The sequence below is a fragment of the Ischnura elegans genome, chromosome 9, assembly GCF_921293095.1.
Source record: "Ischnura elegans chromosome 9, ioIscEleg1.1, whole genome shotgun sequence".
In the NCBI taxonomy this organism is placed as follows: Eukaryota; Metazoa; Arthropoda; class Insecta; order Odonata; family Coenagrionidae; genus Ischnura; species Ischnura elegans.
The window spans coordinates 34,412,880-34,435,146 of record NC_060254.1 but is presented as its reverse complement, the minus strand read 5'-3'; the positions used below and the strand labels follow the sequence as shown (position 1 = coordinate 34,435,146).

At 36.6% G+C, this 22,267-nt stretch overlaps 1 protein-coding gene across 1 annotated transcript; it reads right to left on the bottom strand.

The window, feature by feature from the left end:
• Window positions 1-5,870: 5,870 nt before the first annotated feature.
• Window positions 5,871-21,868, bottom strand: LOC124165243 (prolactin regulatory element-binding protein). Its single transcript, XM_046542561.1, has 8 exons — window positions 21,606-21,868; window positions 20,770-20,992; window positions 20,006-20,201; window positions 17,012-17,228; window positions 14,608-14,726; window positions 12,921-13,194; window positions 10,722-10,884; window positions 5,871-8,690 (listed from the first exon to the last, which is right to left on the bottom strand). Exons 1-8 carry the CDS (start codon window positions 21,741-21,743, stop codon window positions 8,605-8,607), a joined length of 1,416 nt encoding a protein of 471 aa, XP_046398517.1. The 5' UTR covers window positions 21,744-21,868; the 3' UTR covers window positions 5,871-8,604.
• Window positions 21,869-22,267: the final 399 nt, after the last annotated feature.

Here is a 22,267-nt window from a genome sequence, read left to right as displayed (position 1 = left end):
TAGTACTTAGGGCCCTTGGGGCACGGGTTGCCGTTATTTTAAAGTAACCAAATTTAAACACGTGAATATGAACACCATTTGGATCATTTAGAGACCAGGAAAACATAACTTTTCGCAAATCTGAAAAATAAGGGCCGGCCTAATGAACAATGACAGCAGCGGATAAATCAAGGGGGAAGCATTCGAAACGTGGCGCTACAAAAGAATGTTGAAAATCAAACAGCTCGACCGAATGAGCAGTAAGGAGGCCCAAAGACGTGTAGGAGGGCAGAGAAGCCTTTCGAGCTCCCTAATAAGAAGGCAGGACAACTTAACCGGCCACATCTAGACGCGAGATGGCCAGATGAAGATTATCGCCGAGGGGCAAGTGTATAGCTAGAATATGTAATCGAATAAAATATATGGAGCAGGTAAATTATGATGTGAAAGAGAGGAAATACGTAGGTGTGAAAAGATTAGCTGATAGTGGATAGCTGCGTCAAACAAATCTTACGATTTCTGACCAGTTATGATAATGATAACTTGATATGGAATAATTCAGAAGTACTATGAATCACACATGAACGAATTCTAAATTCAATCGGTTTGGTTACAAAAATTATATTTACACGAAAAAGAGTTTTTGCAAGAATTTGATTGACATAGCTTTCTTCTCATGAATAAAAATTAAGAATTTGACACCCGAATAGCAGGCATCGCCGTTAGAGATGAGGAAAATTTCAAGACAGTGGGGTCGTTCACTCTGAACCAAGATCGAAATTCATTATAATAACGTTGAAGATGGAAGGAGAAAGATAGGTTCCGAAGTCACAAATATTTCCCTTCGGCGTCGTTGCGTCATTTCAGCGTCATTCAAGTCCCTTAAAATTTTAAAGAAAAAAGGGAAAGTTGCCGCCACTTTTCATGAGTTGATAACGCAATTAGATTTTAGTCTCGTGAGCTCATCAATTGAGAACCTCATTAAAGGAAAGAAGTAAATTGCTCACGTGCGTGAAAACAACACTGAGCTGAGCAAAGCTGCGAAGTTGATACGATGCAGTGGTCTGCCCTGTAGGAGTCGGTGATGTCATCAACTTATCTCCCAAAGGGTTAAGGCCGTCGATTTTCGCCGCGAATAACTCGAGAAGTACGCGACAAATCGAAAAATTGAAAAATAAGACTCTCTTAATTTTTTTAACTATATCACTATCGACAGTTTAAAAAAATGATAAACGCGATCATTGTAAGTATACACAGCATTTTTCCGAGAGATAAGAATAAGTAATTTGATATCAGAGTGGCTAGAATCTTTGTGCGAAAAAATAGGTACTTTCAGGACACTTCCAATTGAACCAGCGCACGCAAGCAGAGAGCGAAGATGACTGACAACGGAGATGATGCGCACAATGTTTCCATGAGAATCCATGTTCCAGTCCTCAAGTCACGAAGCTGGAAAAGGGGTTTCACCTCGAAGATGTGCGACAATCCTTCAAACGTCGTCCCTCGCCCATCCAATCGATAGTCATGCATTCAGAACGTCGATGCTATTCCATTGAGGGAGTGCGCGCTCCTGTTCTATCATAGAGAAGCTCCTTCAAACCCATCCAGTACCCAGTCGGTGGAACCTGCAGGGAGATTTCTACTTTTGAGGCGCTTGGAAGAAAATATTGCGAAGAGAGTACGACTGTCTGTTGCGCACATTGATTTTATCTTAACATGGGGGGGGAAGGCTATGGCTAGATTTAGTAGATTGGAATAATTAAACCCCATGATACATTATAATTAATATAAATATGAAATCAAGAAGATTAAGGAAGTGCTATAATACTAGCAGATGGATTTTAAGTACGTTTACGGATACGAAAAATAAGACATTCATAATGATTTAACTCTATCACGATCGACAGTTTTTAAGAAATGAAAAACGAACTCATTTTATATACACACAGCATTTTTTCTATAGATAAATATTAATAGACGCTTCAAAAAAAATGTCGTGAAGAGAGCACAACTTTTAGTAGCATATAATGACATCATCTTAAGACATAGAGGGGAAGATCATTGTATGGCTAGATTACGTAGATTTGAATAATTACACCCCATTATATTTTGAAATTAAAATTTAGTACGATAGCTTTAAGCGGCCGGAGGGGGGTAGCCAAAATTTTTTCCTCATTTCCGAGGAGGGCCGGATTCTGTAGGCCCTCCCTTATTTACACTCCTTACCACTTCTTGAAATAACTAGTGTATAAATTAGTGCTCATACTACGTTGAAACCTTCTTTTAAAGGAGTCTAAAAATGTCTATAAATCATCCTAAAATACATTGAAAGTTACAAGAATAATTTTTAATACAATCTCTGTAGAAATTCATTTTAAATTTATATTGAGACATACTTAAACAATGGGATGTATAAATAAATGCGAAATGTTCACGTTGGATTGTAAAACTACCACGGCAATAGCAAACTGCTAAATTGCCACCAGCGGAAAATTTCCCAATTATGAATTTGTAGCGTAACAGTTCCATCACGTTGACTTAGAGGCATTATTTTACATATGAAATTGTTTTCGCTGACAGTTTCAAGGAAAATCAAGATAGCTCCAATAAAAGTTATGATTTAAAATTATCAAATCCAAGAAAGATCAACATAGATTTCAAGACACTTTCAACTCACAATCAGCCACTCCCACCATTCTATCATAGATTCGCGTCTAACTCTTTCCGCATCCTGAAGGTAGAAGCTTCATAGAGTTTCCAACTTTTCCAGATAGGTACGCGGAAGAAAATATCGCAGTGAGACAAATAATTGCCATGCCATCAGAATAGAAAAAACTAGCATTTAGCTAGTTTCGAAACTATCTAATAACTGAATAGAGAAAAACCTTAAAACTTGTTGAATTTTGATGATAAATGTACGATTATTTTAGCATATTCTCAGTTGAAACTCAATAAAAATTGGGATTGAAACACACCATATTTACACGTTCAACAGAACCCATAAAATCGATAAAGAGAAAATGCAGGACTTCAAATAATAGGTCATTATGAAAACACTGCTAACACACTTAATTAATGCTTCTATATTGAATAGTTTCATCGTTATAAAGAGAGGGACGTGGTATTCAAGGAAACGCCTATTGCGATTACATTATTAGACCATAGTGGCAAGTGTACTCCACAATTCCCAAGCCCTCTCCGAGAAAAGGTGAACTGCGATGTTTCATGACAAGTAATTTGAAAAGAAGTATAACAGTAAAAAAAAATTAAAAAAACTTTAGAATTTTAATATCGCCGATGTTTCCACGTTCGGAAAAAAGCAATTTTGTGAACATTGCCAAAAAGTGCTGCAATGCTGATTCCACTCCTTTCTAATGAATACTCATATACACCTACGTACTTTTCAGTACACCGCCTCAATGCGGCGCGTACGGGTGTTAGGATGCCTCCCACTTATATTCCCCACCTGTGTATGTGAAAAAATGTACGTTGGTTCGGTGGATTTGACATCTACCTAGCTTAATTAAAAGTCCTTTATCGTTCGAGGGAAAACATTAAGTACCCATCTCAAAATGTCTCTCATACTATCGTCCATGTCGGGCCAAGAAATATATTGCGGTTCTGGAATAATTTCCTCCGTGCGAGACATTGATAAGCGTCCAATAATTAATGTTAGGTGATTTTGGCAATTTTTACCCCTCTCCTTTTAGTGAGATATCGTGAGATCAAACCCTCCCTCTTATCTCACATGAGATTGTTCAAAATGCGTAGTTTCAGCGTAAATACGTTAATCTACTCTTCATTGCGTCGGATTTATTTAAGAAAACAAATTATTTATTTTTGATTTATAGATATGTTTAAAGATTATTTATGACTTAAGTAAGGCAAGGAGGCCAAGGGAAATTTACTGGCTTTCGAATTCGAGAGCCAGGAAATTTCCCTTGGCCGCCTCGCACCATGTAGTTTTCCGTTGGTATCCAAAGGCCTCGCTTGGATTTGAACTCGGGTACCCCAGTACCCCAACACTATTACGCCACATCGCTCCGTAGAACATAGGGAAGAAAAGATATCCTTCGTGTCCGTATAAAATACAGCGTTTTCTGTGATATTATATTGATGTTGGATTCCACTATATTATGTTATTGTTATAATAGCGTAATATCGTCGTCCGAACTATCAATATAATCGAAATAAATCGCTGCATGACTGTTGTTATTGACGATATATGAAGATTTTATCACGCCCACAATATATCGCCCCTATACTACCGCAAAATCGTAAATACAATAAAATATTCCTATTCAATAAAAAATATTGCTCAGGTCTGTTAAATATTGATAACATTAATCACCATCCTTACCCACACAATCAAAAAATCACAAAAACCACCACCGCTCAAACAGTTTTATTCAAGATTAGATCACCATTCCGAAGCTGTGATTTTAAGCCGCCTGGTTTCTGACGGTTAGCTTGGATTTGCAAATAGTTACGAGATATTTCCCATTTAAATCTTCAAAACAACCTGAAACACAAAAATGAAACAGAGATTGTTTTGCTAGCCACTCATAGGGAATATGCACCATGCACTGTAAAGGAAACATGGCAAAATTGGGAATTTAGGATCCTGAATCTTAAAATTTTCTTCTATTATTACTATTAAAGTATTCTACCAATTAGGGTAGGTTTCCATGGAGTACTTAAGAAGAATTCTGGGAGCCTACCTCCCCATCAACCACTTCCCTCTTAAATTCACAATAAGGCCTGATCCCTTATATTCCATCTAAAAATTCTTATTCTTCCTTTCCTTCCTCTCCCTAGTTTACCAAACATTCAACCTTCTAACACTCTTTTCAACATACCCTCCCCGCTAAGTACTTGGTCCATCCATACCTTCTGTCTCCTCCGTATCTCATCAAAAAGCTGCCTCTCCTCACCCACCATGTCCAGCACTTCGTTGTTCCTCCTCCTCTCCATCCACTTCACCTTCTCCATTCTTTGCCACACCCACATCTTGAATGCCTTCCTTCGTCCTCCTTCCTAAGTGCCCACATTCCTGCACTGTAAAGAGCTACACTCCAGATCAGACTCTTCACTAACCTTTTCTTCATATTCTTACATAGCAAATCTCTCATGAGCTCCTTCATGAACGCCTCCTTAGCTAATGCAATTCTCTTCCTGATGTCCTAACTACCGTATCCGTTTTCCTATATGCACTGCTTAAATAGCTGAACTACTCAACCTGCCCAAGTTTTTCATCACCCACCTTTATCTTAAGTCTCACATTCCTCACTCATAATGCTTTACAAAACCACATAACCTAGGTCCCCTTGTGATTATTCCTCATCCCATACTCCTCGCAACGCTCGTATAACGCATCCACTAGAGCCTGAAGCCCCCTCACTGACTGGCTAATTAACGTCTGATCATCCACGAATCTCAATGATTTGAACATCATTCCTCCCACTTTTATTCCAGCCTCTAACTCATCCCATGCTTCCCTTGCCATCTCTTCAGCATACACATTAAAGAGCAGCAGCGTTAAAGGGCAGTAAATGGGAGTCAAAATGGGGCCATAATTATTTTTGCTGAACACAGTTGTTTCTCTGTACAGGCATTTGTTATAAAGAGGTTAGACTGTATATTTAGATTCCTCCGTGCCTTAGAACAGGTAATCAAAGTTCTACAGAATTTATTTTTGACAAGAGAACAAGCACATGAGCCATTAATTTTTAAATCACAGAGTAGCAAGTTTGGGCAAACAAGTCTAAAAAAATGCATAACGCCGAGAGTACTAGTTTCAGTCAAAAACTTCACTCCTTCACCACCATAACAAAGACGAGACGATTACAGGTAGCAATGGAATCACTTAAATTTACCATAAGAAACCACTGTTACAAAATGAATTATTTTTATTTAACTTTTATGCATATAACAAAAACAATAACAACATTATCAAACACACTACTGATGAGAAGTGGTAACATAAGCAGCAACCAGATGCTCAGGATTATACGTTACTCTTTGTGATCAACAGGATCTTATTCACCCACAATGGCATTGTAACAGTTGATATAAAAAATTAAAAACTGACACCCCACAGTTCCACACAGAAGAATTAAGATGAAATCACAAATATATTTTCGGGCAGGTTTGCTAAATGCAAGCAACACACGACTTCTAAGATCCGCTTTCTTCAAATTCAATTCAAAGGTAAATGAACATCAAAGCTAACAGATAATTTTTGGGGGATTTACTAGGAAGATGGGCGCATTTCGGGGGACACATTTGCAGGGGTAAAGCAAAGACTACCTCCCAAAAATTTACCGAATATACTGAATACAAGATACTACATAAGGCTTATTTCCATGCCTAATAAAAAGGAAACAAATAAAACTAAGTCAATTTTAGGGACCTCTTAATCTTTCGTTAAATTTAGCTTCAATATTAACATCAAATATATATGAGTAAAAATATACATAGTTTTCCTAAGGAATGATGTGGTAGGTGTTAGGGTTTCCATCCACATCATAAAACAAATAACCAAGATTTTAAACAGAAAAACCCTTGAACATCAAACAAGAAATAAGATTCTTCCTGCATAAATGGAATTATTACACGACTATGTAACTTGAAATGAAACACTCAACGCTATGTTTTTTAAGCTGGAAAAATATCAAGGCAATATTCCTAACCACCATAAAATTCTGCATATCAAGGATAAATGCAATAAATTAATCTATAGCAATGTAAATAATAAATTGTTCCGCATTGAACAACTTCCTGGTTCTCAAGTAAGAACAGCCACACACGAGTAGACTTTTAGCAATGAAAGGCACAAGCAAGATTAATATTTAAGCTGTACAACAGACAAAAATTATGGTTTCCAATAAGTCAAATACAACTACCGCAAAGAAACTTAGAGCACACCTCTACATAACAATCCTGAGCATCAACTGATTCAGTGCTTCTGAAACCACCTACTCATACTCACTCCATGAATTCATTTGATTAAAAAACATATAAATGGGAAATAAATAATGGCAAAAGGATCAAAAATAGGATTTGGGAATACGTGATTTAAATAATTTCCCACAAAATTTTGCAATAAAAAATAATTAGAATATTTAACGGTATGTTAGCCTTTGATGATGTCTGAAAATAAATAAAATGAGAACAAATGGTATCTGGTATTGCACAAGTACAACTAATGATTAAATATTGACATAACGGCAAGATCACTCTCCAGTTCAAATCAGATTTTTACACTTGCACTAATATGTTGGATGTTCAGAACATTACTGTACATCATTTCCACACAATTCTGCAAATTGATCACTCAGCTAGCAAAACACAACATAACCACAACATATGAAGTAGTGTCACAAAGATGAAATACATTATTTGTGATGGTGAAATATTTACCAGATGAGAACACTGAAAATTAATGAAACCACTAAAACTTTCAAAAAACTTGGCAAAAAGATGAACTTAATTGCCTAGGAAAAAATTCTCAATGCCTTTGATAGCAGGCATGAAAATAATTAATAAGTCCCAATTGGCATGAGTAATATTTGGTATTGAGGCAAAGTCAACTAGCAAGTAAATTTAAATAACACACAGCTACATACCACTACTTTTTTCTGAGTATATGTAAAGAAGATTTGTAATGAAATTTTGATTCCAGTTAAGTTCAACATCATTCACAATATCTAACTCGCAGCATAGAACAGGAACACATTACAATTTAAGGTATCCTGATAGAAATCAAGTTCAGATACATATTTGAACTTAACCAAAATAATAAACATGGAATGATACAGACGATTACTTTAGGACAGCAAAGCTGCCTTGTCCAAATATCACAGTATAACTTGAAACAGGCAGCAAAACCTTGATATTGACCATTTTGATGAAACAAAACTGCATTTGTTTCACGAAGAACTAATAAATATAAGGTTAAGTTTTATTAAACCACAGGCATATACTATCATAACTAAGTATTTAAATAAATCACCTCAATTTCATATCAAGGTTTACTGCTCACTGGTGAATTTTATACATGTATTTAAAATCCACAAATAATGATATTCTCTCAAAAGCCAAACCTGAAATGAATGCACCCTCCGGCTTTTAACCATGACTGTAAAATTCCAATAATCACTTAAGTCTCATAAATTATCTCATAAAATTCTCCGACCACAAAATAAATGAAGCATGGCTAACCTGATTTGTCTTTACCAAGATTTCTGCAAGAAATAACTGGCAACAAACCTTAAGTCATTGATATAGAAAACAATGTACAAAGACTGGACTTCTGTACAACATGTAAGCTGCACAGTAAAATTTGAAGATGCGATCACCTCAAAATATTTCAAAGAGACTATACGAATTTGATAACAATATATAATATACCAGTCATCACCTTTTTCTTAATCATAGTACAGTATATTTCAGAGCATGAAATCATGGAAAATGCTATAATTAAGGACATTCAATATTTCGGTAAAAAATCTGAAACACGAGTACCTTTCACTTTCCTAATGCCATGATATTGTCAATGATTTCATAGGCATTTGGCATTATTGACTGAGTTCTGATAGTCAAAAGGTCTATGTTCCTTTGTTCTCATAAGCCAAGGAAGCTGCATAGACAAAATGTACACAACATAATGATAACTATGAGGAACATGGCCACGGACACTGGAATAGTAGCTGAAATCAGAAGAAGAAATTCATTTAAAATACATGTATCATCTCAGAAAACATGATAAAACCAGAAGTTAAGCCAGACAATTATAAAAGAAATGGGAGGGAAGAAATGTTTTCTGTCATTTAAAAAATATAGCCAAAATAATTCAAAATATGAAATACATAAATAGCTATGGAATTTTCAATATGAATTCTTAATCTGATGCCTAAATCACTGCATGTAACAAAATATTTTCTATGCAGTCACATGCACAGGTGCAAATTATACTCCAATGGTAAAACTCACCATGAAAAAGTCATTTGGCTTGGCCAAGATTGGAACCCTGGAAATCTCAGTAGCATACCTGACTGGCTATAGGGAGATCTGGGGTCAAATCGTGGCTAAGCCTTTTTCACAGCAAATTTCATCCACAATGATCCTTAAATGTTTCCTTAGCCCTTCTGCTGAGGAAACTAGAGTGTTTACTATGAGTGGGAAATACTCAAAAGGAGGCTAGGCCCTCTGAAGGCAGGTTAGGTTTAAGACCCTTCAGTCTTAAAAGTTAAAGGTAATGTACTCAGAAAAGGCCGGACCCAAGCCATTAGTTGACAGATTACTGATTCTTAAAGTCATTAGATGCAGATGCATATGTAAAGCTTCTTGCAGCATAATGAAAGGATACGTGTGATGTACTTCAAACCTGCAGTGTGAGCAGCAGAGAAATCCACACTCATTGCCGTGGACAAAAATTCCCAGGAACTAGGATTCCAATCACTAAGCTTTGCTTTTCTGAGTTACCGTGGAAGCCAAAATCCCATCCAAGCAGCTCAATTCTCATAGCAATTCTACAGGGGTCAGAGTACTAGGTGTGAGTCTCTCACTGTCCATCCAAGAGATGGCAAGATGAAAGAATGGACTTCCCAAAAGCCATAATAGTCGAGGAAAGATACGCAAAAATAAAGAAATTTTTGCGTCCTGGACGGATCGGAATGCGGTTTTTTGCATTCGCTTGCAAAAATTATTTGTAAAAAAGTTACCATATTTTCATTTGGGAGAAACCTTTAGTTGCACCAGGTGTTCGGTTTCAGGTTTTCGACGTGGAATTGTGATTTAGCGCCTCAAAAAACACGCCTCCGATAATTTTCGGGTTGTTTTTGTCGATATTGTCATGAAAGTTCTTGGGGATGACGTCCAGGTCCAGGTTCTGGTGCACCAGGTGTCCGGGGGAGGTTTGCCGATGCCATATTTGAATTCAGCGACCCAAAAAACCCCCGGATGCCGCTTGTTTTTCCTTTCCCGCATGAACTCTGGGACAGTTCCACGGAGATGACGTTCGACGGTGTTCCTGAGCCCCAGGTGGTCCGGGTGTCAATTTGAACATCATAATCATGATCAGCGACCTCAAAAACCCCCGCATACCCATTCCGGGCCAGTTCTGACTCTTTTCTACAAAGTTATTACGTTTTCCAAAGGGCGTCTCAGAAATTGCATTTTCCGAGTGCATTTTGGCCTGCAGCAATGCAACTAAAGGTTTCTCCCAAATGAAAATATGGTAACTTTTGTACACATAATTTTTGCAAGCGAATGCAAAAAACCGCATTCCGATCCGTCCAGGACGCAAAAATTTCTTTATTATGGCCTTTTTTCGCGTATCTTTCCTCGACTATAACCAGTAGCAAACTTCAAGCTAGAGCTAACTAAACTAAAGGGGACCACAGCTTAACGTCCCACCTGACGGGCACACTACTGTACCTGAAGTTTTCTCCACATAGCAGTCAAACAGAGATCAGGAAGCCCATGATAAATCTCTGCCACCCTCGGGATTAGAACCAAGACCCCCGTGGTGGGAAGCCATTACTCAAGCCACCACACCAACCCATTTTCCTGTGATTTCTGGTGCTAGGAAAATTTTTCCCATTGCCACAAACATGAATTTCACTGCCAGTCTCATAGAAGCTTTAAAGTATATCACAACTAAAATACTCTATTTTAAGAGGCAGTAATAAAAATACAAATATTATGCATAAATACGCCACATTTTTAACAAGACTCACAACGAGAGGCCACACTATGGATGCAAACTTGGTTGTCCACAGAAATACTCAAAACAGCAGCTTCACTGTCGCTGGTGATTGGAGGTTCACCTTCTCCGGAAGTTGGGACGAACTCTAGACCAGTGATGAACATACTATGAGCTCCTTCAACATGAAGAACTCGCTGAAAAAGATATTTCATAAACTTAGTTAAATAATGCAGTGAAATGCATGCAAGACAACCTGATTACTATGAACTAAAATAAAAATCCAGTGGACCCTTATTCAACAATCATAGTCTTTGCTCAGTGCTCAACATGTTCAGGATGATTACACTATTTAAAAAATTTCCACTAATATATTTCCACATTTACGAGGAATAAAAAATAAATGAAAATACAAATCAGTGCCAGTAATTTAATTTCCTCAAACATTGGAGAATAAACATGGAAAAATTAAAACAAATCTTGTTGGAAAAAATCAGGGTAAACTAAATAGACTCCTACCTTTAGTTTTATGCAACCAACTTAGTGTGATGAATAATACCAATCATTCAGACTTCAAAATTTCATTAAAATGAGGTTCCAGATTAGATGAGCCAATTATAAAAATTGATTTCTTATGACCATCAGACAAATTTGCTCAATAGTTAGATTTCACGTAGCTCTGATTAATTCCCAAACTTTGAATAATTCAGCAATGCCAGCCGTGCAATAATTATATTTTCAAGGCAAAAACTCAAGGATTTGTTTGGTGGGCCAGATGAGATTATGTGTCGGGCCAGATGTGGCCTGCAGGTTATAGTCTGGAGAACCTCGCCATAAGCTTTCAGAATTAAATAATGCAATAAAATGACAAGTCAAAAAATAAAGCATGAAATTTTAAATTTTAAAAATTTTTCAGAAAAGCACATTTTAACAAGAACGAATTAACTTTTCAAATATAATGTTTAATTTTGATCCATTACATTTGTATCAGGAATATTGCTGTATTACTGTGCAATGGGCTCATTTAATGATTTTATTTCACTGTCAACTGAGATAGAGTTTGAAAAATAAAGAGACCCAAATTTTTCCATTGTTCAATCCGTAGCCAACTTCTCAAGCTATTTGAGGGTTCCCATTATAACTAAATTATAAAATTCACGGGTTTTTCCAGGTTTTCACGGTCTAAATTGCTTCAAATTCACGGTCAGTTGATAAGCCATTTTAGGAAGAAATATTGATCACATAATAATCACTGGCCGCACTTTAACTAAAAATATAGCAAACGCGATGAACGCCGGGAATACAAATGCAGCAATGAAAGTGATCTTAAGACGTCGCCTATCGTAAGCAAAATTTAGGGCTGGCTAAAGGTTGTGAGTGGGAAAATGGAGGGTGACAAGGAAGTGAAGAGGTGTATGACGACTCGCCAGGGATAATGATCACTTTGGTTACCGCTCTTCCAATCACAGGCTCAAGATCAATGTGTCGTCGTGGCACACGGACCAATATTTGCGCTTCGAATATACGTGTGCACACAAATGCGTGGACAGTGTCTGCGAGTGACTGACCTTGAAATATGATCGACATATCGATTTTTCTTTTGCTCTTTCAATCGTAGTTCTAAAATCAAGTTTGAGAGGTTTTTAAGGTTTCATGGCGAAATTCACGGCTTTTTCCAGGTTTTTTCACGGTAAACGAAATTCACGGCTTATTCACGGTTTTAAGGTTCTCACGGTTGAGTGGGAACCATGTATTTGTAATAAAATATCAACAGACTCAACCCTTTTGCAGATAAGTTGAAGATTTTACAAACTCATGCCGAGCACAAAACTGCTTCTCAGCAACTCGTTGGCCTTGTGCATTGGTCTTGCTTGGCATGTCATTGTGCACACCCTGGTGAATGACTCCTTCCTTTAAAAAAAATGCTCCCTCTGACTCAGTATATGAACCAAAACTCCAATGACGTTACCATCTCATGAAAAGTAGGTAGCAACATATGTATTTGCTTTCCTACTTTTAACTTATGAGAGAATCTGAAGCTCAATAGGGACAATTTCCTTTTTTTGTCATAAATTATATTTCTTTCCATGAATTGAGATTTTAGGTATAAGTGAATATCCCATTGGCATTAGAGCTACTGATGAAACCAGACCTCTAACGCCAAACCACGTGCAAGTGGATCAGATTGAAGTAGCAATGCCACAAATAGGTAATGTCTCTTCAGTCCACTCACCTGCAAGCTGAATGCGATGAAAATATCTACACTCCCACTGAACATGGTTCCCGTGGAGACAAATTTGCCATCATCACTCACAGCCAGGGCAGAGAGGCTTTCCCCCGATGTGGTGCTTTTCAATGGAGGGCCACCATCAGGTGATGGATCCCACAAGTGGAGATAACCCCCCACTCCACCCTTACACAAGCCACGAGCTCCCTGCCAACCGACCCTATTGGATATGGTAAACAATCGGCAGGCACCATTCTCACCAGCTGGCCGAACCCCAAACCTGAGGAACAACAATATTATACAACCGTGGGCAAACAAAGATGAAAATTACTGCAAGTTTGATTTGTTTAATGTCTAAATTATTTTAAAAAATGATAAACATTATTACAAATCATCAAAATATATACCCCTGACCTTTCCATTATTCCAGACTATTTTAGTAATTAGAATACAGACTGATTGATTTGGTCAACTGTACAAAATTTTTATATAATTTTGGATGAAAATGTGACTGAAGGCAGCTAAGCATTTGCCTTGAATCTTATTAGCAGATTTTTATTCATTGCTTAAGGACACTTGTTTCTACGATGAATGACAGATGAGCTGCTTTTGCTTGTAACTATGTTGTAATTTACTGCCAAGCACTGTCCTATTTTCGTTGAATGAACCCCTACAAAAGATGAAATCTTCTGGGGTGCCTAATTTCACTGTTTATATATTTATATACCAAGAACAGAAAACAAATTCATTACTAACAGCAAGAATTTAAAGAATGATGAATGATGGAGCAAGGATTCAAAGATGTGAGCATTCTCACCAGCTGTAAATAAAACCTAAGGGTAATGTAAATCTCATAATTTCTTTCTAAAAGATAGCTTCCTCCCTTGACTAAATTTATCACTTGAAATTCCTAGGCTTCACTATGTTAAGCCACACTATTTTAATCCCCCACATATCATATAAATACTATTCTCTACCTATTACCATTATCATTATGAGAGTAAGACCCCTTAAGGAAGCTGTAAAACAATGCCCCACTAATATGTGTAAATAAACTATAGAAAGATGGCAAGGATTAAAATGGAGAATATCATTGTAAGTGCAATGAGGAGGAATGGATGAAGCTAAATTTTCTCAAAGAACAAGTAGACCAACGTCCAATATTCCTTACCCAAGACTTTTTACATTCTAGGGCAGATATGGGGATCACAAAAAACGATGTAGCCTCAGGAAACCATACAAGAGATGGAGAAGGAACCAAAAGACTTGAACTTAGTCATAATGTATAGCTAAACTTTCTTAAGAGGTAAATTCAGAAAAAGCTTGTATCTTGCATGGCATACAAAATTATTCTCTTCACCAATTAAAAAAATCGTAAAACAAGAATTTTAAAAGCCAACAGTAGTACAGCTGATTACTAGTTAGATACAAATGCATTACAAAATGATTCAAGAAACTAATCAGCTTAAATATGTACGAAGGAAACTGATCATCTAACATGCAGTGTCCTTAAAAATGCCATGATTCTCTTCAATCAGGAATGTTTATAGGCAAAAATAGAAAGATTATGCTCATAAGCAAAAGTGCCTGAGACTTGATACTGTCATTTTTTCACAAAGATAAAGGAAATTAATTAGGTACATTTGAGACCGTTTCTTAACTATACTCTATAAAAATTGAAAGTATACCATACCTGCAACGTTTGAAAAGATATTTAGTTCCTTCTGGAATGTCCCAAGTCAGCTTTCGAAACTGCTTCCCTGTTTTGGTATCCCAAATTATAGCGTGGCCATCTTTAGAGACACTCACCAACTAATTCCAATTATAAAGGATATTAAACATCAATTTTACTATCATGAATTCATCAATTAAATAATCAACAAACATCATAAACTAGTTATAGAAATTATCATGAGGGATAAATTTTACGGCCTGTTCAACCACAATACACACACTCTCACTCCTTTGAGTGATTCACAACTGCATAATTAAGTCCTAGATCAGGGATCGGCAACCTTTTGAGAAGGAAGAGCCAAAAGTTATACAACCAGCATTGCAATAAGTCGCACAGCTACATTTTGATAGCGCTATAATTTGACTACCAGCAAATTATTTATTATAGGGACGTACAATCCTGAGCAGCAGATTAATGACCCCTGCCCTAGATGAAAGAGCAAGAAAATTAACGTGTATTTCCCATTGCAGTCTCTGTAGATAAACTAGTTACTACGATAAATAACTTGGTCTTTCTAATCCCATTGATAATCATGGTATCCCCTTCCTTGTTAACATATTAGCTCGCACAGAAAAAACATATTCAAACACTAATCAATGCTTCCCCTACTTTCTCATCTTTTTATTTCTGACAAAATATCAATTTGGAACATGCTACTCAATTTGACATAAGCAGGGTACTATATTTTTTTACTTTCTAAATTTCTGCAATGTGAAGAATGGATTACAAGCACTCATCACATAAAGAAATTCCTGAACTTTCTGAATATTCTCAATACACTTAATTTGAAACTAGAAGTTAATATGTAAGATAAAAACTAAAAAATTACTTCAGATGATATTCTTCTAAGAGAAGAATGTAAGATGGACTTAGGGTCAACACCCAGGAGAAGAAGATCTTGCGGAACAAGAACTCTATCCTGATGAACGTAAGATTCAAGATGGACTATAGCAAAAAGACACATTTTTTATGTATCTTGCATAGCAAACAAAGCCCGATTTCTTCTAAACCAAATTAATTAACTGCATATTAAGTGAATGTGACAATAACTGACATATTTAAATATTTATAGAAATAGAGATGATTTTGTAAGCTACACTGCATAATATTGTATGACATGTGGTACCATATGGTGGAAGTTATTAACACTAGTTAAATAAGATATTGCAATTTTTCCACTGAATTAATTTTAGCACAATGCATTTCGTTACTAACAGGGTGAAAGTACCGCATGCATCTTCACTGCCATCTTAAATCTTACGTTCATCAGGATAGAGTTCTCGTTCTGCAAGATCTTCTTCTCCTGGGTGTTGACCCTAAGTCCATCTTACATTCTTCTCCTAGAAGAGTACCATCTGGAACGAGGACTCTATCCTGATGATCGCAACGCTAATAAAAACAGCAAAGGCATATGTGGTACCCTCACCCTGGAACCTATCTCCCCCCTTTCCTTTCCAGAAGTCCTAAAAAACGACCCTTTCCCCCACATCCTTCAATACTCCCCACTTCCCGACAACCAAACCTCATCCTTCCTCTTACCCACTCCATTTTAGCAGCAGGACATATTTAACCCTTGGGCCGAGAGAGTTAACGATTTTAGCTGCAAGTCAGTGCAAAAGAGACCTACGTACAAGGCACCCCCTGCCACGAGAGCCACGAGAATTAAGCCCCTTAGTGATCCTTACGGTGAGGGAAATTGGCCAAGGGCAATACAACCAGGTAACTATAAAATTTTGAGTAAATACCGCAGTCAGAGTGAAAAATGTATAAAAACATTCCCACACTCTAAGGGTTAATGACGAACTTGGCTGCACATGATCCACGTGAACATGTTGAAGCAACAAAGAAATGTGTTGTGCCAAACAGGGACAGATCAAAGAGGGGAACCCAAATAGAAAAAAACCATCTTGTACGAGGGGATTCGAAGTAAATCTGGGCTCTTTTTTGATTAACATGCAGTCATCAACATTGACATTATTAAATGGCTAATCAAGGAAAGTGCCAGAATTGTAATGCATTAGTTGCATGTGTATGTACATATACGACTATTCTTCCTCTTCTCACTTAAGAAAGATGGGCTGCATCCCACAAAAAAATTCAAAGTAACTATTCCCCTTAAGTTCCCTCCTTTAATTTTTTATTATTTTTCCTATGTAACTAAGTGTTTCTGAGTGCCCACCCTAGGACAAGAAGAAGTTTAATTTATTCATTTATATATAGCCACCCACATCCTAAATCCGGACCTGGTGCTCAAGTAAATTCAGTGGATAAAATTCAATTTATTATTTAACTAATACTCTGAGCAAAATCTGAATCCTCCCTATAATACCAGCCTAACGACAAATTTAGGAGTTTAACCTACCCATTTATCATCTGGACTGAGAGCCAAGTCATCAATTTCTTTAGAGTGAGCTGAAAGGTCAAACTGAAGACTTGGCTGTGGAAATGCCTCGTCATCAGGCTCACTTGTCTTATTTTTGTTGAATTTCCACAGACGAACATGTCCGTCAGTACCACCAGTGGCCATTAGCTGGCAATTTCGTCCAAGCCTCACTACCCTCTGAAGAGGTTCACCTTTGCTGTAAGTAAGAGGACAAATGGGGTCAGTGCAGAAAAATTGTTTCAAAAACTACCCATTTCATTGAGGCATTATTGTACATTACCATAATAAGCACTGGGCAATAGTAATGGTTCTATTAAGATTGGTTCATTAAATAAGAGTGAATTGCCGGGAGAATCACATGCTTCATTTCATGAAAAAGGTCAATCATTCTCTCTCATTCATCAAACTCCATTACAATTCCAAAAGCCTATATGATTAATCAAATTACATCAAAGCAGAAAAATTTGGGAAAGAATTTATCTTATGCATGAAAAGGATTTACTATCAGAGCAAAAATTACAAACCCAGTACTTGACTATGAAAATCTAAACAATAAAAAGGGACAAAAAAGTCCTTATTGCATCGTAAGTATCCTTGCCATACTCAGTTTTTTTGGACCCTTCAATTTAAACATAATATAACAATATGTGAATAGAAAAGTTATTTAATTCAGGTAAATACAGAACTTTCTTTCAAAATAAAATAAGCTGAAATCTGAGGCAAAACAACAAATAGGCGAAACGAATATATCTTTCGGTTAAGATTTTTTAAATATTCATAGTTAAAACGGACCATAAACGCATCTCATTTTCACCAAGAAAGGACCAAAATGTTTCATACGTGAAAGCAGAACTAGAAATTTGGCACTCCAATTACACAGGCCAACAATGAAAAAACTTTTTTACTGAAAATACCTTATTCTCATGTTTTTTAAGTCGCTGAATCATGGTTTTATAGTTGTATCACCCACCATTTATTCACACTTAACAGATAATTTATGAAATAAGCAATATTTTTAGAATTTAACAGCTTTTTTATAGTCATAATAAAATTGAAAAAGTAGGTCTAATGAACAAAGATAATGGGGGCTTACTGTTGGTACTTCACCGAGAAGTTCAGCAAGCGATTCATCGCAGAAAAAGCTACACAAGAAGCTTCAAGGAAAAAATGGAAAGAAAATGTAGACTAATTCTGAACCCTGTATTATCACACTGTAGTAAATACAAACAATTTCATCACGATGTAGTGAACATAAATACAAACAATTTTATGATTTAACACATTGTTTCATTGATTTCCTTATACACCGTATAGGGGTATTAGACTAAATATTAAAATACATATTGCTTGGAAACTATGGATGATCCAAAATCAACTAAGTCCAGGCTTGGATTCGGCACATAAAAATCTATAAAGATCAGCTATTAAAATAAAAAAAGTTTTCAAACAAAATTTTTTTGTTGGCCTGTGTTATTAATACAAGAACAATGACGGGTAGATGAAATGCAAATCCGTTTCCTATCTGTTCGCTCGTCAAATCGGAAGGACTTTCGAATTACTTTCCCAACATCAAGGTCATTGCACCATCCAAGAGAAAAATATGCCTCATGATGCAATTCCACTGTTAGTGCAACTGAGATCGCGCAGAGAAAAAGGTCGGCAGACAATTTGTGTGGGTGAATCAGGCGGAATGATAGGACGTCAAACCCATTACTCTTTGTAGCAGATACTGGAGATTACAGCGTTGCGGAAGACTTATTGCCCACACGCATGATGGTACTTTCAAGCAATGATGAACAACATTCATAAAAACAGTTCGAAGTTCCCATATACTAATGGTTGCATAGATATTGTCCCAACAGCCTGATAACCATAATTCATTTTCTATAAGCACGGCATACAACCCTTACGACCAAATCACTAATAAATGTACGTTTCATACAAGGTGCATCCAGAAAGTAACTTCCGCACAGAAAAAAGAAACATGATTAATTGGTAACAGGTACACACAGTGCACAGTGACTTTACTAAAGCTGTTTCATCTTTCACCATAAAATCTTTATTTTCCTAACAGTGATTTTCATTTTTTCTAGTGCCTCAAGAAGTTCCTGTCTTCAGTGGCACTGACTCCTCACAACCATTAAGTTCAAATTGATAATGAATTTAGTTAAAGATTTTTCTTCCACACAGAAAATATGGGTGCTCTCATGACAAGTTTCTAGGAAGATCAGCCTTAGTGGTGGCAGGGTAAAATCCTTGCCTGCCACACAAGAGGTCCCAGGTTTGAGTCCGCCTGGGTAGGTTGTCCCTATCTAGTGCATGGATGTTTGAGTACATTTGATTGTGTTGAGTAAAAAACCCTGATGTAAAAGGCCAATGGTGCTGTTTTTGGTGGCACAGAAAAAAGTAAATAAATACAAAAAGACTGAACTTGCTTATTAATAGCAACTACATGGAGCTCTTTTCTGTTACGAATAAACAATAATATCCCCACTAAACTCTTTGAAAAATAGCAATTTAAAGTAGCAATAAATGTGTTTAAAATTGCAAATGGTGAACACAGCAAAATATGCAGCTATAGTATTCTGGAGTAAAATTTTAAGCTATAAGTATGTACATATGTATCATGTTATTGTACTTGGAATATAACCTGGTCACACAAAAAGGATAGCTAAGAATTAATTTTCTCTAGTAAATTTTGAAAGAATAATTAAGTAAAAATACCAAACCATTAAATACAATCGCCATTGGTCTTGTTGAAAGTTTTTAAATGCCCACGTAAAACATGTGACAATCCTCTTCCAATAGAGAAATTACTTTCTAGATAATTTATTTTTTTCTATGTGAGCAGTTTCCTTTGTTAAAAATTTATTTATTGGAGGGATACTTTTTCAATGAGATGAATACACCCCTTGAACATTATGCACACCCATCTCCCTCAATTAAACACAACAAAACATGGATCGAACTTACCTAAAATCAGTCTGTATGCACTCTTTTGGTTGTATGTCGAAAGTGATCCTCCGGCAAGTGTTACGATTCCCGTCCACTTCTTCAACTTTAGATCCTACATTTGGCAACGTTGGCCCACGACCATTGGTCCCATAGTAGGTTTCAGATCCATGTCTTCTCCGTCTCACCACTCCTTCCTTTGTAATTGTCTCATCAACTAGGGGATGAAAGGATGCATACATGATTTTGAACTAAATTCAACTGCAAGAATCATGCAAATAATTAATCCCTATTACTCATTTAAATGGATTATCTCCTGCAGAGCTGAATTGACCATTGACCTTGACACAATGATGAATAAAAACAGAAAGAGGATGAGCACTTGGAATAAAATACCATCAGCCTCATCAGAAAAATAAATTGTACGTCATACGTACGCCACATTTTACATAATATGCACACCATAATAATTCTAAGGCTATAGACAACCAAGCAGTTCAACATTTCTAAGGTCAGACAAGGCTACACTTTGTCAGTTACTTATCTATGATCCTAACATGATAAATGATCCAGAGACCAAAGAACTGGTCTTCCAGAACAAGAGGGAAGTTAAAATCATCACCCAGAGTATCAAATAATCTATTTTCGGTGATGACAGGATAAAATCCAAAGCTAAAAGGAGGATGTCACGATCAAAGCCAACTTTATTACTTATTACTATTCTCGATCTCAATACATCTATAACGACATAATGGGGTATAATAAACTGGGATATACTATACTACCTGGATCATCCTTTTCATCGTCGGAGGACATCAATTCCGTTGAAACTGAATACAACTGGCAGTTCCCTTCTTGTCCAGCTGCTAGCAAAATTTTATGCCCAGCTAAAGATTTTCCACATCCTACGGATGTGGCACAGTTCATAACAGCATTGAGACCCGTTTCATGTCTGACCACCTCATCCACAACAAAACGCTTTCCATCATGGGATAATTCAAAAATTTCCTGGAGAAAAAAAATTGATTAGTGTACCCAAAGATAACAAATAAGGTTAGGAATAGTGCAATGGAATCAATTAACAGATAAAATGAATATAAAGATAGCATGAAATAGGCATACAAAGTATTCAATATTCCAGGCTTGTAAAATCATAGTAAATCAGTTTAATTGTTAAAACAGTTATTTTTGGGGCATACAACTCGATGTTCTAATGCGAGAAGCATATGAACTGAGGCCTTTAATGAAAATTTCCCCACTATCAATCAACAATCAATAATGAAACTGAAATTGGAATATTCCACTAGCTAACACCAATGAATGCACGAATAATAGTTCTTCCTGGAATATTATACGTACAAAAAGACTTTTTAACTTTTCATCAAAGAATAATTAAATTGAATAGAGTATCATACTCATGATATACGATAAAAAAAGACAATTATTGCGACCATAATAGCCAGTAAAATTTTTTATGATAGAGCGAACATTGAGCTCGACAATAGCGCCTATACAATGCATTGTGAGAGTAAACCAAAATCATAATTAAATAAATACATTTATTGAGAGCTTTCGATTACGCTATAGTAGTGTACAATGATAAAAGTGTCCATTAACTCACAAAACCGTTCGCTACACCAGTTTTTGAAGAACCACCACCTCCAGCGACAAGTATGTGTCGACTAGTCAGCATTTGCAGAGTATATAGGGGGAAATTGACTCGCGCCAATAACTCCCGAGTCTTGCGATTCGACGGCATTGTTCGGGCAAATGAAAATGCCAAAATTAATCCGATAAACTAATAAACAGGACAATTTGTTTACGTCTTCCACGTAGGAGACTTTTCAATTATCATTTCGCCATTCAGTTTTCAGTCTCCCATGAGCCTCCATTCTCTATTTTCATGTTAACAAATGACCTACGCATGCGTCCATTGCCCTGGTGTTTATCAATTCTAAAAGGTTATGAACTTATCGAATTTGTGGAAAATGATAAAAATCATTGGTGATATCCGCATTCCCCATAAATTATCTCGCATAGCTGCGAACTCGCATAACCTTCCGGGTTCATTATCCACATCCGTAAACAATAGCATGGAAGTAGCGAAGAATTGCCATCGGAATTGAAATCTTTGCATCATCGCAACCCATCTCAGTGCATATCGTTTGGAACGATTTGTCATGCAGTACTTGCTCGTTCTTGTCCAGATACATTTCAAAATTTGTTGCTCTCGATGGGAGCAAATAGGCTGTTCAATGCACTTTCATTTGCAAGCAAACTGAT

Excerpts from the sequence above, each read along its gene's own strand:
- LOC124165243 (XM_046542561.1), bottom strand. The coding sequence starts at position 21,743 with ATGCCGTCGAATCGCAAGACTCGGGAGTTATTGGCGCGAGTCAATTTC. Across the intron at positions 17,229-20,005 it reads TGCATACAGACTGATTTTAG|CAAAGGTGAACCTCTTCAGA; the intron begins GTAAGTTCGATC and ends TCTTACTTACAG. Across the intron at positions 14,727-17,011 it reads TCAGTCCAGATGATAAATGG|TTGGTGAGTGTCTCTAAAGA; the intron begins GTAGGTTAAACT and ends AATTGGAATTAG.